General features: G+C 32.4%; 1 protein-coding gene across 2 annotated transcripts in view; it reads right to left on the reverse strand.

The window, feature by feature from the left end:
- Positions 1-9464: 9464 nt before the first annotated feature.
- The window catches only part of LOC139498011 (uncharacterized), a 156895-nt gene continuing 147475 nt past the window's right edge, over positions 9465-18884 (reverse strand). For both annotated transcript variants that reach the window (XM_071286301.1, XM_071286302.1), the window contains exons 12-15: positions 16067-17900; positions 12357-12401; positions 11452-11510; positions 9465-10454 (exon numbers count right to left, since the gene is read on the reverse strand). In XM_071286301.1, the coding sequence (XP_071142402.1) occupies positions 10329-10454; positions 11452-11510; positions 12357-12401; positions 16067-17900 (2064 nt within the window). In that variant the 3' untranslated portion in view covers positions 9465-10328. The remainder of the gene's footprint in view (positions 10455-11451; positions 11511-12356; positions 12402-16066; positions 17901-18884) is intronic.

Consider the following 18884-nt stretch of genomic DNA (forward strand, 5'->3'; position numbering starts at 1 on the left):
AAAAATGAGGCAGAGGAAGCCGTGTCTGTTGTTCCTTTAATTTATAGTTCTGGGTGATATACTGATGGAATTAAATCAGAAAAATCTGGATTGTTTTAATGGAAAGAACAATATATATGAATGTGAAATTAAATTATCTGGTTTCTTTGAACTTCTTGATTTTTACAAATGTCTGAAAGAACTTCGACTCATACGAAGGTAAGAAGAGGTCGCTGCCGCACACTTCGGTCCCATAGAAATGCCGAAAATTTAGTAACAAAGTCTGCCTCCAAATTCAACAAATATGTTATCAATAACAAACTCCAACATACTGGTCACTTGCTCCTCTGTGTAGCATTTTTTTCTCACTTCTAACAAAATATGCCGTATGGTATCCAAAAATAATAAATATTAAGCGTGCGCTACCATTTTTATGTTGATGGGCATAGCAGATTTAAATTATGTCTTTAAGACGATTTTTCAATTACACATTGGGAATGGTGATATACAGGGTTGAAAAATTTCAGAGAAAGATCGAAATTTACATTTATTTAAAAGATCTTTATGATTTTTTTAAAAATCCACATTTGGTTAATACCACTCCGCGAGTAAACAGTTTCACAGTATTTCTGAAAACCCGCTTTCTGTCAATTGATTTTGCCATGTGATTAGGGACTTTCCGATTGAATTTTCCTCGGAGTTCAGTATTTTTGTGATTTTACTTTTTTTTCATTGCGGAAAAAATCTTAGTCAATCTAACGGACAATTCTGTCGTCGAATATGCAGATGAGCTGACAATGTACGGCTGTTTGTTTGGAATTTTGTGAAGCTTAGGTATTCAATACAAACAAGGTAAGTCCTCCGATTTGCTGCTCAAAGTAATGTTCATTGAATCATTACGATATCATCATTGATAAATAATGTTTTTATGTTGGATTACATGAGTGCTCATGTATTCCTAATTCTTTTACAAGCTTAAGACACTCTTAGTAGTACGATTTGTATACACAGACAAGTCACGAACAGTTTTAAAAATTGTTTAATATACGCTTTGCCAATTACAGCATCTAATTTTGGTTTAAAAGGCTTTTTTTCTTCATAGTCAGTTGGTAAATTGTGTAACTTCGTTTAATTACAAGCGTTTTTAAACAAACTATCAATATTGAGCTAAATCACATAATTTTTTATATATTAATTTGAATCTAAACCATGATAAAATTGATCAAAACCATGACGAATTTTTTAGACACTTAACCGAACCATGTCATAACTTAACCAAACCATAGCAATTTCGATAGTTTGCATATTCTGCGTTAGTTTCTTAAAAACAAAAATTCCAGTGTAGATCGTTTGACTAACAATGCAGATTAAAACATCTTATTTGCTTTTTATTTGCTCGTTTGAATAGAACTGAGACAATTGTTCGGGGAAGTTACCCAACACAACCATGTTCATCTTAACCAAACTATGATAAAATCCCTGTACTAAACGCCTCTCTATATGAAGAGGTTACTACCTAGATTTCTATTTTCTTAATGTTATTGATGGATTTATGAAATTTGAACTTCGGAATTCTATTGTTGTTTGTTGTCTCTAATTTAACACAGATTCAATACATATAACAAACCATCCAGCCGAAACAATTCGGTTTTCAATTTCTGACTAAAATTCTAAAGAATATATCAGAAACCAATTTAAACAATACTTTATGAATTCCATGTGATTCCATCACTTTTTGGTTTACTTTCATCAAGAATGCTCAAAAAGCTGAGTATTGGAACGCCAGATTGCTTTGGAAGCTCTTGACTGAAAGGAATATTACGGTGTACAAATACACATTATATTTTCCCCAAATACAGGGCGATAAAAGATTTTGAATTGCAGGTAAACAATTTTACAAAGTTTATAACTATCCATTTTGAATTTGATATCATCTCCCAGTACGTTAACTCGCTTATCCATTTTGAATTTGATATCATCTCCCAATAAGTTGACTCTGTCACCCTTAAAGACACAACAGACACGGCTTCCTCTGCGTCATTTTTAGATTTATACCTCGAATTTGACATACATGGTCATCTCAATACCAGAATCTATGACAAACGAGACGAATTCAATTTTGAAATTATAAATTTCCCTCACCTTTGTAGCGATATGCCAACTTCATCTGCATACGGTATATACATTTCCCCAACTTTTTCGGTATTCAAGAGCTTGCAGCTCCTACTCAGACTTTGTAAAACGTCACCAGTGTTTGAGTAGAAAAAAGTTCATCAGAAGGTACCAAGACCTTGTTGATAAATATTGTGTCAACTTCACAAATAATATACCATGGTCTTGAAGTATAGATTCTCATTTCTGACGTTGTTTATGATCTTAATAACGTGATGTTCTTTTATTTGTCTTTATGAATACCACTTTTTCATTAAGTCTGTTCGTGATGATATCCATTTGGCTTGGCTCTGTTCTTATACATTCAATCATTATGTTGTTGTTCTATGATAACTTTTGTATTCTTGTCTTTCATTTCTGCTAATGTGCTTTGTCTTTATGCACCTTTGTGTTTCTTTTTAAACATATGACATAGCTCTGTTCTTATATATCCAATCATTGTGTTATTGTTCTATGACAATTTTTGTATTGTCTTTCATTTTTGCTAATATGCAGTGTCTACATGCCTTTGATACATATGACTTGGCTCAGTACTTTTACATCCCGCCATTATGCTATTATAAATTTTGTATTCTTGTCTCATTTTTGCTTATGTGCTTTGTCTATATGCCTTTTTGTGCTTCATTGATACATATTTGTTTGTTTTTATAGTAATTAAGATTATAACACAATGTTGACTACTGTACCCCTAGTTGTGTCATTTTTACCTATTATGTCCATTTGTTTTATTCACACATCGTTGTCAGTATGATGCGACAGCAGTCATACAAGTGAGAGGTTTAGCTAGCTTTAAACCTAGGTTTAATCCATCATTTTCTACATAAGAAAATGCCTGTACCAATTCAGGAATTTGACAGTTGTTACCCATTCGTTTGATGTGTTTGAACTTTTGGTTTTGACATTTGATAAGGGACTTTCCGTTTTGAATTTTCCTTGTAGAAGTTTTTTTGTGATTTTCCTTTTTAATCACTGTTTGTGACTCCAATGAAGCTGATATTGGCCCCATTTAAGTTTCAAAAATGTTTGAATTTGATAAAATGGAGTCCAAAAATATAATATATTTCAATTTGTGTCTTATTCTCTGACCAACACCACCCATCTTTGTTATAGTATTATATACATTTTGAAAAGAACTTAAAATCGAACAGTTCATAACTCCTAGCAATAAAACTACAATATCTTTTTGTTATGATATTGTAATTATTGTATTTATTTATGTTGGCCTAATTTGTGTTGTATGGCCTGATAGTTGTTTACAGAATAATCTTAGAACTGTGCAGTTTAGAAATCACTGGAACAATTACAGAATGATTGGAACTTTCCAGAATGATCCTAATAAAAGATGCGTTATATAAACTTCTACATTTTACTAGAAACTTCCGTTGTAACTTTCCAGGATGTTCCATTATAGACTGTTCTAGAATCTTCCATGACAACTATATATATACAGACACTAAAGTTAAACTCTCACTCTTGCACTCTTGGATTTGGACTTAGACATCGATAGACATTAATATTCATAGCATTTGGATTGACATTTTTATTCTACAAACAACATCATACTGGATTGTGACCGTAATATTCAGATTGGATTCCGAAAGATATCCGGATACAGATAAAGATAAAAGATTGGACTCATATTTTGACAGTTAAGTTGACAGTAATATTTGTGTAATACTTCTGGTAAACTTTTGTATAATAAATATTGTTAAATTTTATTATTGATTTGTGTCTTTTGTTGGCTACAATTTAAAGGCGATTTCTGGCCGTAACAGAAATTGGGGGCTCGTCCGGGAGAACGAAAATATCTTATTCAAGATTTATTCAATATTTTTATTATAACTAGCAAACAAAATTCTACAAAATGGCATTTGATGCCAGTAAATTTTTGAAAATGCCAGACCTGGAGGGGTTTGATAATTTAAAGAAAAATTAGTGTTGCTTGCTAAACATCTGAAATTAGATTTTAGAGTATCTATGAGAAAACAAATTATAAAAAATTTGGTTATAGACAAATTAGTTGACGCAGAAATTTTAGGTGAAGAGGCTTTTGAACTTAAGGTTGAAAATATTGACGCCTTTAAATTAAAACAACTTGAATTAGAACATGAACTCAAATTAAAAGAACTGGAGATAAGAAAAGAAGATGAATTTAAATTAAAAGAACTGGAAATGAAAGAGATGGAGAAAAGAAAAGAAGATGAACTTAAATTAAAACAGGCAGAACTGGAAATGGAGGAAAGGTTGGAAATGAATAAAAAAGAAAAAGAAGATGTATTTAAATTAAAAGAACTTGAAATGAAGGAAAGGCTAGAGATGGAGAAAATGAAAATTGAAATGGTCAAGGAAGAAAGCAACACTAAAGTCCAGCCGAAATCAGAATATTTTGATGCAGCAAAAAATATACGTTTGGTTCCCAGATTTTGTGAAAAAACAGTTGATAAATATTTTCCACAGTTTGAGAAAATTGCTCATAATTTGAATTGGCCAAAGCCATACTGGACTACAATGCTACAAAGTGTTTTTGAGGGTAAGGCCGCTGAAATATACTCCGCACTTCCATCAGAAAAAAAGTTCCGATTATGACACGGTGAAACAGGAAGTTTTGAAAGCTTATGAGCTAGTACCAGAAGCATATAGACAGAAATTTAGATCTTATAAAAAGTTTGATTCGCAAACCTATGTGGAATTTGCTCGGGAAAAAGAAGATTTATTTGATAAATGGCTTACTTCAAAGAAAACAGACAACAATTTTGATAACCTAAGACAATTGATGTTATTAGAAGAGTTCAAACAATGTGTTCATTTAGACTTAAAAACACATTTAGACGACAAAACTGTTGGGACAATACATGATGCAGCTGTAATTTCAGATAATTATACCCTTTCACATAAAAGAAGTTTCAAGGGTCAAAATGTTAATAATTCAAGTGGAAATTACAAAAATCAAAGCACTGAGCGTACTGATAGTAAGCCTGTTGTACAGAATAAGAGTCAGTCCAGTTTTAATATGTCTAGTCCAAAATTTGATACTTTTGAGAAGAAGTCACTGATTTGTACTTATTGTAAGAAGAATGGTCACTTGATGGCTGATTGTTTTAGACTCCAGAAGAAAAATGAACGAGATAATAAGCCAAAGTCCAGTGCTTGTACGACACCTTATATTACCAGTACGTTGGAATGTCCTGCGAGTCAGGCTTTTAAGTCCAGTTTTTGTGATTACATGGAGGAATATAAACCCTTTATGTCTGATGGGTTTGTTTCTATTGTTGATGATACCACTCTTCAGCCTATTAAGATTTTACGGGACACTGGAGCTTCTCAGTCTTTATTGTTAGAAGGTGTGTTGCCTTTGTCCGAGAAGACGTCTGTTGGTGCCTCCGTTTTGTTACAAGGTGTAGAGTTAGGTTGTATAGATGTTCCTCTCCATCGTATTTATCTGAAGTCAGATTTGATAACTGGACCAGTTATTGTGGGTGTTCGTCCTAATCTCCCTGTTGAGGGTGTTACATTATTGCTAGGAAATGATCTAGCTAGGAACAAAGTGGTTGCTGAACCAATTGTTACCAGTGAACCAGTGGTGGATGTTAAATCACCTGAAGATGATGCTGAATTGTATCCAGCTTGTGTTGTTACTAGGGCAATGGCTAGAAAACAACAAGATGAGAATTTGCAAGAAGACCAGTTTGATTACATGGACCTTTCTGACACTTTCCTAGCTGACATTGAAGGTCCTGGTAGCTCAGAAAAGGCCATAATAAGACCACCTAGTGTTAACAAGAATGTTATTATGCCATGGACAAACGTAAACAGCCATTCATTAGACCGAAAGAATTTATTCGAAGAACAACATAAAGACCCTGAGGTTCTTCAGCTCAACCAGCGGGCTCAACCACAGGAGGAAGCGGACAAAGTGGCCGATTGCTATTACCATCAGGACGGCATTTTAATGAGGAAGTGGAGGCCTCCTGATGCTACCACAGAGGAGGAATGGAGAGTGGTATACCAAGTGGTGGTGCCTAAAGTTTATAGGCAAGAAATTATTGGTCTTGCCCATGACACCCCCTTGGCTGGACACTTAGGTATAAGGAAGACTTGCCTTAAGATCTTGCAGCATTTCTACTGGCCGACTTCGAAATGATGTCGCAGAATACTGCAAATCATGCCATGTATGCCAGGTTGTTGGTAAGCCTAACCAGAAAATACCACCAGTACCACTTCTGCCTATTCCAGCCTTTGACGAACCTTTCAGCAGAGTTTTAATTGACTGCGTTGGACCTTTACCAAAGACCAAAACTGGAAATGCGTATTTATTGACAAGCATGTGTACATCCACTCGCTTTCCTGAGGCTATTCCGCTAAGAAATATCAAAACACCTACTATTGTCAAAGCACTTATCAAATTTTTCACATTAGTAGGACTTCCTAAGTCTATACAGTCCGACCAGGGATCAAATTTCATGTCAGGTTTATTTCAGCAAGTCGTGTACCAGTTAGGGATTGCTCAGTATAGATCAAGTGCGTACCATCCAGAATCTCAAGGTGCCTTAGAACGTTTTCATGAAACATTGAAGAACATGATTAGAACTTTTTGTCTTCAATTTGACAGAGACTGGGATGATGGAGTTCACTTTCTACTTTTTGCAGTCCGAGAGGCTGTTCAAGAATCCCTTGGATTTAGTCCCTTTGAGTTGGTATTTGGCCATACTGTAAGGGGACCGTTAAAATTGATTAAGGAAAAGTGGCTAACTGAACATACTGACCTGAATCTTTTAGACTATGTATCTAGATTTAAAGAAAAATTGTATACTGCTTGTCAAATTGCTCAGAAAAACTTAACAAATGTACAGAACAAGATGAAAATATGGTATGATTAAGATGCCAGGGACAGAGTTTTTGAGCCTGGTGATAGGGTACTTGTATTTTTGCCAGTTCCTGGGCATCCTTTACAGGCTAAATATTGTGGTCCTTATACAATAGACAGTAAAATCGATGATTTGAATTATATTGTAAAAACTCCAGGTCGGCGTAAACAAAACAGAGTGTGTCATATTAATATGTTAAAACCATATTTTGAGCGTACTAATGAATGTGAGAGTAAACCAGTTGCCACTTTAGGCATGGTTAAATTTGAGAACAATCATGACAAACCAGATGTAATTGAACCACCTTTTAGTTCTAAAACTCTGGAAGAGACAGTTAGATTGAAAAATTCAGAAATTTTGTCAAATTTAGACTCAAAACTTGCACATCTGTCTTTTGATCGTAGAGAAGAAATAAAAACTTTGGTATTTTCTTTCAAAAATCTTTTTCCAGATGTGCCAAACAAAACCACTGCTGTTTGTCATGATGTTGATGTAGGAGATGCTTCTCCAATTAAGCAACATCCTTACCGGCTCAATCCACTCAAACTTGAAGCTATGAGAAAAGAAATTAAATATATGCTTGACAATGATATTATTGAGCCGAGTAACAGTGAATGGAGCTCTCCTTGTCTCCTTGTGCCAAAACCAGATAAAACCTTTCGTTTCGTGACTGATTTCAGAAAAGTAAATTCAGTCTCAAAATCTGATTCCTATCCGATTCCAAGGATAGACGATTGTATTGACAACATTGGTCAAGCAAAATTTGTGAGCAAATTTGATTTGTTGAAAGGTTATTGGCAAGTTCCATTGACACAGAGAGCTCGTGAAATATCAGCTTTTGTTACACCAGATGGCTTATTTCAATATACTGTAATGCCATTTGGCATGAAAAGTGCACCAGCTACATTTCAAAGAATGATCAATAATGTTATAAAAGATTTAAACTGTTGTTATGCTTATATTGATGATCTAATTGTATGTAGTGATAGCTGGGAACAGCATTTAACTCATTTGTATGATACTTTTGATAGATTGTCACAATCAAATTTGACTGTTAATCTTGGTAAAAGTGAATTTTGTCAGGCCACTGTTGATTATTTAGGGCATACAGTTGGCCAAGGTCAAGTGAAACCTATTATGGCTAAAGTGGAAGCCATTTCAAAATTTCCTCCTCCTACAAATAGAAAACAACTTATGAGATATTTAGGCATGATTGGATTTTACAGAAAATTTTGTTCAAATTTTGCTACTGTGGTTCAACCATTGACTCATCTTTTACGAAAAGATTCTAAATTTATCAGGAGTGAAAATTGTCAAAACGCTTTTGAAAATAGCAAATCACTTTTAATTAATAGTCCAGTTCTGATAACTCCAGACTTTGAAAAACAATTTAAACTTGCCGTTGATGCAAGCGATGTAGGAATTGGAGCTGTTTTATATCAAGAGACAGATGATAATGTTGAGAAACCTATATCATATTTTTCTAAGAAATTAGATAAACATCAGAAAAATTATTCAACTATTGAAAAAGAGTGTTTTGCAATGTTGTCAGCACTTCAACATTTTGATGTATATTTGAATCCCACTGAATCCCACTGTATATCCTATTCTTGTTTGTACTGATCATACTCCTCTCACCTTCATACATAAAATGAGAAACAAGAATCAGAGGTTGACTAGATGGAGTTTATTGTTACAGGAATATGATGTAATTGTAAAACACATTAAGGGTAAAGATAATGTAATAGCAGATGCTTTATCTAGAGCTTATTAAAACACTTTGTATATACTATGTATTTTTGTTCATATCGTTCATGATAAGTTTTTGTTACACTAAAACTTCTTTTAAGGGGGGAGGTGTTATGATATTGTAATTATTGTATTTATTTATGTTGGCCTAATTTGTGTTGTATGGCCTGATAGTTGTTTACAGAATAATCTTAGAACTGTGCAGTTTAGAAATCACTGGAACAATTACAGAATGATTGGAACTTTCCAGAATGATCCTAATAAAAGATGCGTTATATAAACTTCTACATTTTACTAGAAACTTCCGTTGTAACTATCCAGGATGTTCCATTATAGACTGTTCTAGAATCTTCCATGACAACTATATATATACAGACACTAAAGTTAAACTCTCACTCTTGCACTCTTGGATTTGGACTTAGACATCGATAGACATTAATATTCATAGCATTTGGATTGACATTTTTATTCTACAAACAACATCATACTGGATTGTGACCGTAATATTCAGATTGGATTCCGAAAGATATCCGGATACAGATAAAGATAAAAGATTGGACTCATATTTTGACAGTTAAGTTGACAGTAATATTTGTGTAATACTTCTTGTAAACTTTTGTATAATAAATATTGTTAAATTTTATTATTGATTTGTGTCTTTTGTTGGCTACAATTTAAAGGCGATTTCTGGCCGTAACATTTTATATATTTTATTTCAGAAAAACAGCATTAACATTTAACAACAATAATAATAAAAACAACTCTTTGGTTAACATATATTTAACATTGATAGAACCTATAGAAAACAGGTTAATTTTGATTTCAGAGAACAACATGGTCTCACAAGCAATACAAACATGGACATATTATGATATATTGATCGATCATGTCTAAAAGAAGATGGCCCTCTTGTTTCAATTGTTTTCACTGATTACTGAATATATGTAAGGTTGGAATGAAAAAGTTAAAAAGGATTTGATAAAAATGTCAACTTTATCCTGATGACAGGATTTTTCTGCAGAATGTCAAAATATTGATGAGGGATTAGAATGCAAATAATAGCATAGAGCTTAAAGTTCATGGCAAAACATTCTAAAGCTGCATTTATATTTTAAAGCCTATCCCCCAAAATTCTTTATGTAACCAAAAAAAGCACTTGTACTTGTAATTTTGGCAGGAATAGACTGTAATTTCACCAGTTTTACAACTAATAACTGAACTTTTTGCTTTAAGTTTTTGAAATCAAGATAAAACTTTTCAGTGAAGAAGGACACCAGTAAATGAGGTTGAGATACATGTAAGAGGAACACAAACTGATTACACTAGTGGCATAATAAGAAAGTTCTTCATGGGGGTCAAACAATATAACTGCTCAAAACAAGCTAGTTCTACATTAATATTTGAATAACTCAAGATAAAAGGCCTTAATTTTATCAAATAAATAATTTAATTTACCAAATGAAAAATAAAAGTTTTCTTCACTGTCAAGTTTCTGAATGACTGTCCTTAACATTTTAATTAATTTTCCAACAACTGCAAATAAAAATGTTTTTCATTTCTTAATTACGACAATCTTGGTCTTTTTTCCTCTGAACAGTCTTCCTGTGAAGAAATAAGTTCAATAGTGTCCTCGTCATCATCTGAATAAAGGCACTGGTCTCCAGACATATTAAAGTCAGGGGTGAGATGCTGAAATTAGAACAAAAACAACAATAAGCAATAAAGGCACTGGTCTCCAGACATATTAAACTCAGGGATAAGATGCTGAAATTAAAACAAAGTAACAATAAGCATGTATTGGTTACCAGACTTAATAAGCTGTATTTAGTGTTTGTTGTTTGTTAATGTGGTTCATTAGTGGTGCTCATCTCTCGTTTTTTATATAGATTGGACCGTTGTTTTTTCCTGGTTAGAATACTTTTACACTTGCCATTTTTTAGGCCGTTTATAGATTGCTGTTTTCAATGTGAGCCAAGGCTCTGTGTTGAAGGTTGAACCTATAATTGGTTACTTTTTACAAACTGTGACTTGTATGGAGAGTTGTCTCATCAGCAATCATACCAATTCTTTCAATATCTATTGATGAAATGTAAAATAAAAATTACAGGAAATTGATGTTTTTATCTTGGGTCAAATAAAGAAAATGTAAATATCAATATTACTGAAGTGTACATGAATATACTACATATTGAAAACTAAGACACCATACTTTTCATTACTTTCCACTGTTATTCTGGATTAAAGAGCACCTGTGTGAAATCCAAGGTTAACACCAACAAACTGATGTTTTTCAGGGGCTACCTGCATCTTGCCTCAGAGTGCAGGATTTTCTAGCTATGTTGAAGACCAATGGGTAAACTTCAGCTGTTTTTTAGTCAGGTAGCTGTCTTTGACACAAATTATCAGTTTCTAATCTCTATTCTAGATTAATTAAGTGAGAAATTTCTTTAAACACAGCATATCAGTGTAGCTAAAATGCAAACAGTAAATCTAGACTTTAACCTTGAAGTAAAAGAAGATCAACTCAAAGACTCAATATTTTTTAGTTATAAATTCATGAAACAGATATTGGATATTTTACTATAAGTTATATATGATCATGACACCCTTTGGATCCACCATGTCAAAGCATTAAACCAATCACAAAGCCATAATTTCCCCATAATGCAATAAAAAGTAATTATACCTTTACTTGGACCATGTCCTCTGAGAATGTTACATTTTTCTTCTCTTTTGATGGAGACTCTGAAAATATGAAAATTGTATGTTTAAAGGGAGATAAATCAAGTCCCAATTTGTATTGGGCTAATATATATAGACTTCGGTCTAAGTGTATATATTAAGTGTATATATCAATGGACTAAGGGGCCTTTCTGCAGGATACATGTAAATATATTTTGATAAATTTGTCTTTTAGTTGGTGGTAATTTTTGACAACCATGCCATAAGAATGTGTTGCTATAGCTATTTATTGAAAATTCTATGTTAAGGGGGTTTAAATTTCAGTCTTACAGCTTCAGACTTAATAGTTTTTTACCTTTTTTACCTGGACCAAATCACTACTTTGCATAAAGATTCAGCATCCAAATGTTTTGAACTTGTAATTTCAGTCCCTCACTGAATATTTCTTGCATACAATATAAAGTAATTAATTTGGAAAATGTATGAAAGAAATTTGCATGTTATACACTGTCCCTACTAGGGACTATATTTGTAGACAATGAAAATCAAAGGACGATAATTGTGTCCTCAGATCTACTGCGTAATGAATCTTATAAATTATCAGAATACTTTGATAATAACCAATATTGGGGAAATGAAGCTAATATAATTGATCTTCACAATTTCTTACAACATTTTGGTTTGGACCAAATAAACCACAAGCTAAGCTGACTATTTGTTCAGACCCCTATATATTGTTGAAAATTGTATAATGACCCAAGATGTCTTTTGGTTGTTTTAGTCTTTGGCTATCGGTTAATGTTTCACTATATGGAAGTATTTATATGCATATGATCTATCCTTTACAAATAGATTTTCTGTCTAAATCTAAAGTTAATGTAGTAATTTGCCAACTTTTCTGTCACTAACCTTTTAAAATTCCTCTTTTCTTTGCACTGCTGACATTACTGCCATCTATAATATGAAAACAAAAATATAAAAATGTTTGAAATCTTTTTAGGCCAACTAAAATTAATTAGTAGATTAAAAAAATGGGGCGGGTGGGAGGATTTTATTTTTTTAAATTTTATTCAATTTGAAACCTTCTTGTGGCATGAACTTCATATATATGCAAGTGTTATAATTACAAAATGTAGCTTTTACCATGTAAATGTGTAAACATGTATAAAGAATCGTACATATTTTTCATAATTCTTGAATAAACATCTCTGATTTGCAACGACTGTTCTACATGCAATTGCTATTTTAAAAACCTATTTTCAGTAAACAGTATAACCATGGAGAAATTATCTATTCAGTTTGACTATCAACTCCAAATTTATTTTGCTCTCTAAGCAATGGCTTGTAGTCCCCATAAACCTATCCAAATGCAATGGTATGCAACACAAGGTACCAGCCTTGTATTACAACTCCAGTTTCCAGTGCATGTGAAAACATGGAGGAAAACAAAATAGTGCATTTTTTTCTGAAATTTTTTTCTGAACTCAATTTATTCTGTTTGATTATAGGTTTGTGCTGAATTGAAACATATACATGTATATAGACTTTAAAAAAATATTGCATCTTTTGGGGGATATCAATCCAGAAAAGTGGAAGGATATCATGTTTACTGGAAGTGGTGTAGCCTAGTAAAAACAGCAAACAGAAAGTAGAAAATAAAGTTTTGACTTCAGGATTACGTAACTTTTTATTCTTCGTGGCATGACCCACTTTTTTTCGATTAAATCACAATTTCACATTAGAACATACATGAAATGAATATGATTTTTTTTTCTATGTAGCATTTTTTATTTTTTTATTTTTAAAGATCAGTTGTTTTGCATGTAAGCCTATGGAGCAGTCAATTACAAGACCGCAACCACAAGTATTAAGAATGAAATGAAAACTCAAACAAGTGTTGGGAATATAGTAAAGTTGGCATTTTAAGATTCTCAAGTTATGCAAGAATGAAGCATATATAATTACATTGTAAAACATAAAGTTGTTTAAATACTCTTTTAATGGTATTTTGCTGATTTTAAACAAAAACAATAGCCATAGGTAAATCTAAGGGTTTTCTAGTACACAATGTGTATGTTTCCGACTTTTTGAACTCAATATACGCGGTCATAGATCTAACAAGTTCGTGCTTTTGTCAATTACTTTATTTCAGTTATATTTTTTCTACCAATGTGTTCCACGATTCTTGCACTTTGGAAATTCACAGCCCAAATTTGTTTACACAAAGTCATTGTATTATTAAAGTGGCACTAGCTGTCAAATTCATTGTAACCGATTTGACTCAAATTCTCATATTTGGTTTATAACAATGTAAAACATTTATCCAAACTATCAAAAGTCTAAAATAAACAGTTTACAGAGCGTGGGGTAGATAATATATAGGTTCGTTTCGTGTGTATTTTAGTCAAGACGCCATCTAATTAACTATCGATTTGACCTCAGATGACCATATAAGCGATGTAAACAAAAATAAAGATACGAATAGATTAAACCAACACATGCAATTGCATTTTTATAGGTCTGTTTGATTTTATTTTATAGATTAAAAATAGATGTTTCTCATTGTTTTTAACCATATAAGAATGATTTTATGTGCATCGAATTAGTAATCAAATGATTTACCGTAGTTTCACTTTCATTGTTGACATTCTTTTTCTTTAAATAACCAGTACACGTACAATGCATGCGTTGTCAATCTCTAGCTAGGGGTTAACTTGAAGTTCACATGAATACCGGTTAGAATGATGATGACGTTTTCACTTGCAAGTGAATCAGTCAAAAATTATGTTTAATCGCCTATTTCAACAAAATTAAAGGAAATTGATTGCTAAAAGCAAATTATTATTTCATTATTCCAATTTGATTAATGATTGATTTAAAAAAAATCATACTTTATTTTTTTATATCTATCGAAGCTAGTGCCCCTTTAAATAAATCCACAATTTTCTGATGTAAGAAATTTCCAATTTGTGACATACCGCGATTTGCGTTCTTTGACACAGCGTATTTAATACTCGTAACCCGAATATTTCATGCCCTTCTAGTAATCTATCTCTATTCTCCGTAGATGATACTGTCATCATTGAGCAGCAGAATTTGTCAACATAATCGTTTTAAAGTACTCGAAACAAGCAATATGAAAACCGAAATTTGAAACAGGAAGTTCTAATGAAACGAAATTATTGACGGTTACCGGTAACGGAAATGAACAAAATCCGAAAATCGTAAATTTTGCAAAATAAAAAATATCGGGGCGGGACAATTTCAGATGGGCGGGCGGGGATGAAAATCTATCAATTAATTTTAATTGGCCTTACATAAACATTTATGTTATGCCATACAGTATTGATGATATGAGAATTGGCATTCTGATATCTGATACATATATTCTGTATATAAAAAAATGAAGAAATCAATCTCATTTTTTTTTTGCATTCTTCCAAAATTGCAATAATAATAAGTACATGCAATAATTTCCCAATTTAAGATTGTAATCCATACTTAATTTCTGATATACATGATATATTTAATACATTAAGCAAACAGTAAACAATCAAACTTTTAGCTAAAATGAAAAAATTAAATTATGGTAAGTTTGCAGGTTCATTAACCGATTCAGGACTTTCGCAGTGAATCAAGGAAGAAAGGACTTTTCATAAACTGAATTTAGACAACTGTAAACCAACTGATTTGCGTGTAAAAAAACAAGAATATGTCAATAGTACATGACAATGACCCATCTGCACTATCATTTTTTGTGCTCAGTGTACCGTGAAATTGGGGGTAAAAACACTAATTTGGCATTACAATTAGAAAATTCATATCAATTAGGGAACATAATGGTAAACTAAGTTTCAAGTTGATTAAACGTCATAAAAAAAAAGATTAACCAAAAACTTTAACCTGAAGTGGGAACAAATCAAACAGACACACAAACCGAAAACAAAATGCGTCTTAGTGTTTTTGAGTGTAATTTCACATTGCGATAAGACGTGTCACGATACTTGTTTATCCCAAATTCATGTATTTGGTTTTGATGTTATATTTGTGGGATTTTGTCTGATGCTTGGTCCGTTTCTGTGTGTGTTACATTTTAGTGTTGTGTCGTTGTTCTCCTCTTATATTTAATGCGTTTCCCTCGGTTTTAGTTTATTACCCGATTTTGTTTTTTGTCCATGGATTTCTGAGTTTTGAACAGCGGTATACTACTGTTGCCTTTATTTAGTTGGGCATAAAAAAGGAAATATGAATCATCTCCTCCCTTAAATAAATAAATAAAGGAAATAAGAAAATCACAGAAACTAATCATTGAGAAGTCAGCTGGAAGGGACCAAACACGAAAATAAGTTTGTTAACAGTTTGCAATAAAAAAAATGTTTTTTGTGTTTTATTTGAGTGTGTCTGCTTGAAGTTTTCCTATTTTGTTGTTATTTAGATAACCTGACTTTTGTTACAGATTACTAACTTTAATATCATACTGTGTATTCATTTATTTTCATGGATTCCAATTTTTGTAGATTAAGGATAAAATAATATTTTGGTAGAAGTTGGATTTCATTGTTTAGATTAATTATGTATGCAATCATATAATATATATAAGATTTCAACTTCAAACTAACCTGGCTTTTGTTTCAGAGAACTTATTTTTTCCATTCTAGGTTTCAGCAAGGCTTTATACCGACTGTATGGGCTGAGTTTTGATACTTCCGTCATGTTGGTGTCACTACACCCTGCTTTATTTACATCTTTCTGATTGTCTCTGGCAGATGGACCAAGAGAGCATCCAGCAATGGGCTCTGTAAGACTCGATACTTGATTATCAGCTGATGAAGATTTTTTAACTGGATTTTCATCAGATTCTTGGAAATCTAGAGGATTTTTGGCACTATTGTTCATATTGAGGCCTACATTCTCTTTGTAAAAGTTTGATCTTCTTTTAACAAGTGACAAAAATCCCTTACTACTTGGACTTGAACTCTTGACCTTTGGACTTTCTGTTTCAACTCTAAATCTGCCAATATTAGTACAAATTTTTTCAGTAGGTTGCAAATACTCCACATATTTTAGAGACTTTGGGACATCCTGATTGTCTCTAGGTTTTACCATTTTGACGCCCACTGTATTTTGTAAGTTACCAGAATTAATTTTACTTAAATATCCATCTACATGACTTTCGTATAAACTCATTTTCTTTGGTGTTTCTATCAGTGATCTATTTTCTTCCATGACTGTATTTCGGTCTTTGTTTGACTTCCCTCCAATTGAGTTTATAACAGAACATTCGCCATCTTTCTTCTCAGTACTATTCCCATGGATAATATTTTGATCCTGCATTGTTTTTTCTTTCCTTTTCTCAACTACAAAATCATCCTCATCGTTCTCATCTATTGATACATTTGTTGATCCTGAAATAGTCCTTACTTCTTCTTTCTCTCTAACATATGATGACATGTGACTATCTGTCGCTAAACTCGTTTCTGCATAATTACTTCTTTCCTCCTCTTTACCTAAACTTTTCCCTGGTTCACTTACATTGACATTCTCTGTTTCATATAGTTTTAAAAATTCTTTGTTAACAGAGAATGCCCTAGACATACATTTAATACCTTGAGTATCTCCCTTCTCACCAAACTCATTTTCCTGTGGCATTTCCGCTGACTTAATATTTTTAGATAAATACTCCGTTTGGAAATATGATTTACTGCCTGTTCCTGTCTTATCTGGGCTGAATGATTTATTTTTCAGTGGAGTATCATGCCTATATAATGCAGTTGATTGCTGTGTTTCTGTTCTAACTGGTATGAAGGACTTATTTTTCAATGGAGTATTATGACTATATGATGTATCAGATTGCTGAGGTTTTGGAATTATGGAGCAATGATTAGTACTTTTGGCACTGACTTTTTCACCTGATTCCTGAGTTTCTGGAATAGTGGAGGTAAAATTATTATTTTCCTCACAGACTTTTTCATCCTTTGCATTGTTACATGACAAAGTTTCTTCGATTCCAATTAAAGATGTAATGGTTTTAGTAACTACAGGACAAATTTCCCTTTGATCAACTGAATCTGATTTTCTAACAAGAGTTATTTCCCTTTCTTTGTAAATTTGAGTTTCTGGCTGTGTTTTTGTAAAAATAAAGTCTTTTTTGATTTCAAGACAAAGATCCTCATCTTCACCACCCTCAGCCTCAGTTTGAGCAGACCTGTTAATCAATGATGGTTCTCGTGTTTGTGTTGCAGAAACAGCAAGAGCTGGAGCGTAAGTCTGAGAGGAGAAATCAGAACATGGTGGAGGATCTGTCTGTGAGGAGATATGGTAATGTCTTGGCTGTTCTGTCTGGTTACCAAAGTTAGATAACTCTGGTTGTATCTGACATTGAGAATCTGTCATGTTCAACATACATAGATCTGTCTGGTACTCTCCATCTTTCTTGGGAACCTCCAATATGGCCTGCAATAAAAAACAAAACAATACTAACACATAAAGAAAATGATTAGACCAATATGTGATGCAAAGAAATTAGCAAAGCTTTTAAGCTTACAAGGTAGGATACAATACACAACAGCAATATACCTCAACATTTTCTAGAAATATATGATACTATATCACTATCATTTTTATTTTGGTGGCCCTTCATACCTATATATATAGCTAGTTAATCTACAGTGCACATGATGACTAGCCTGCCAAGTTTGAACTGTGGTCCTGGCAAGCTACATTCAAATCAAGTCTTAATAGAATAGCTAGTTTTCCTCTCTTATGATAATCCGGAGCATTTCGATTATCAAAAAGTTTCATTGAAAAGTAACTCAAGACTATGCAAAGGGTATGTAGAAAGTATTCATCAATATCAACAAAATAAGAATCTTAGGTAATTTTTTTTTTCTACATTGTCAAATCAAACAGAAACACATAAATTAATACTATGTGTCGTTGATAAAATATATTAAATTAAGGTAGATTCATTGTATACCACCATCTTGGATTATACAAATGCAGTACAAAATCAGTCTAGTACGTTATTTGCTCAAATCTGCAATTTTGGAGACAAGTTTGCAATTTATTAGACTATTTATTTATAAAAAAATTGTGATTTATTATATTAACTAAAATATTCAAACAAATATCAAATCTTGTGTTTTAAGAATTATCAAAAAGTTTCATTGAAAAGTAACTCAAGACTTTTTTTACCAAAGGGTATGTAGAAAAGTATTCACATCAATATCAACAAAATAAGAATCTTAAGTAAAAAAAAATTTCTACATTGTCAAATCAAACAGAAACACTTAAATTAATACTATGTGCCATTGATAAAATATATTAAATTAAGGTAGATTTATTGTATACATCCAAAATATTCAAACAAATCTCAAATCTGTGTTTTAAGAATCATTTTTTTCAAATAATCCATTTAAGGGGAGATAACTCTCACAA

This window comes from Mytilus edulis, chromosome 12 (assembly GCF_963676685.1).
Source record: "Mytilus edulis chromosome 12, xbMytEdul2.2, whole genome shotgun sequence".
Classification (NCBI taxonomy): domain Eukaryota; kingdom Metazoa; phylum Mollusca; class Bivalvia; order Mytilida; family Mytilidae; genus Mytilus; species Mytilus edulis.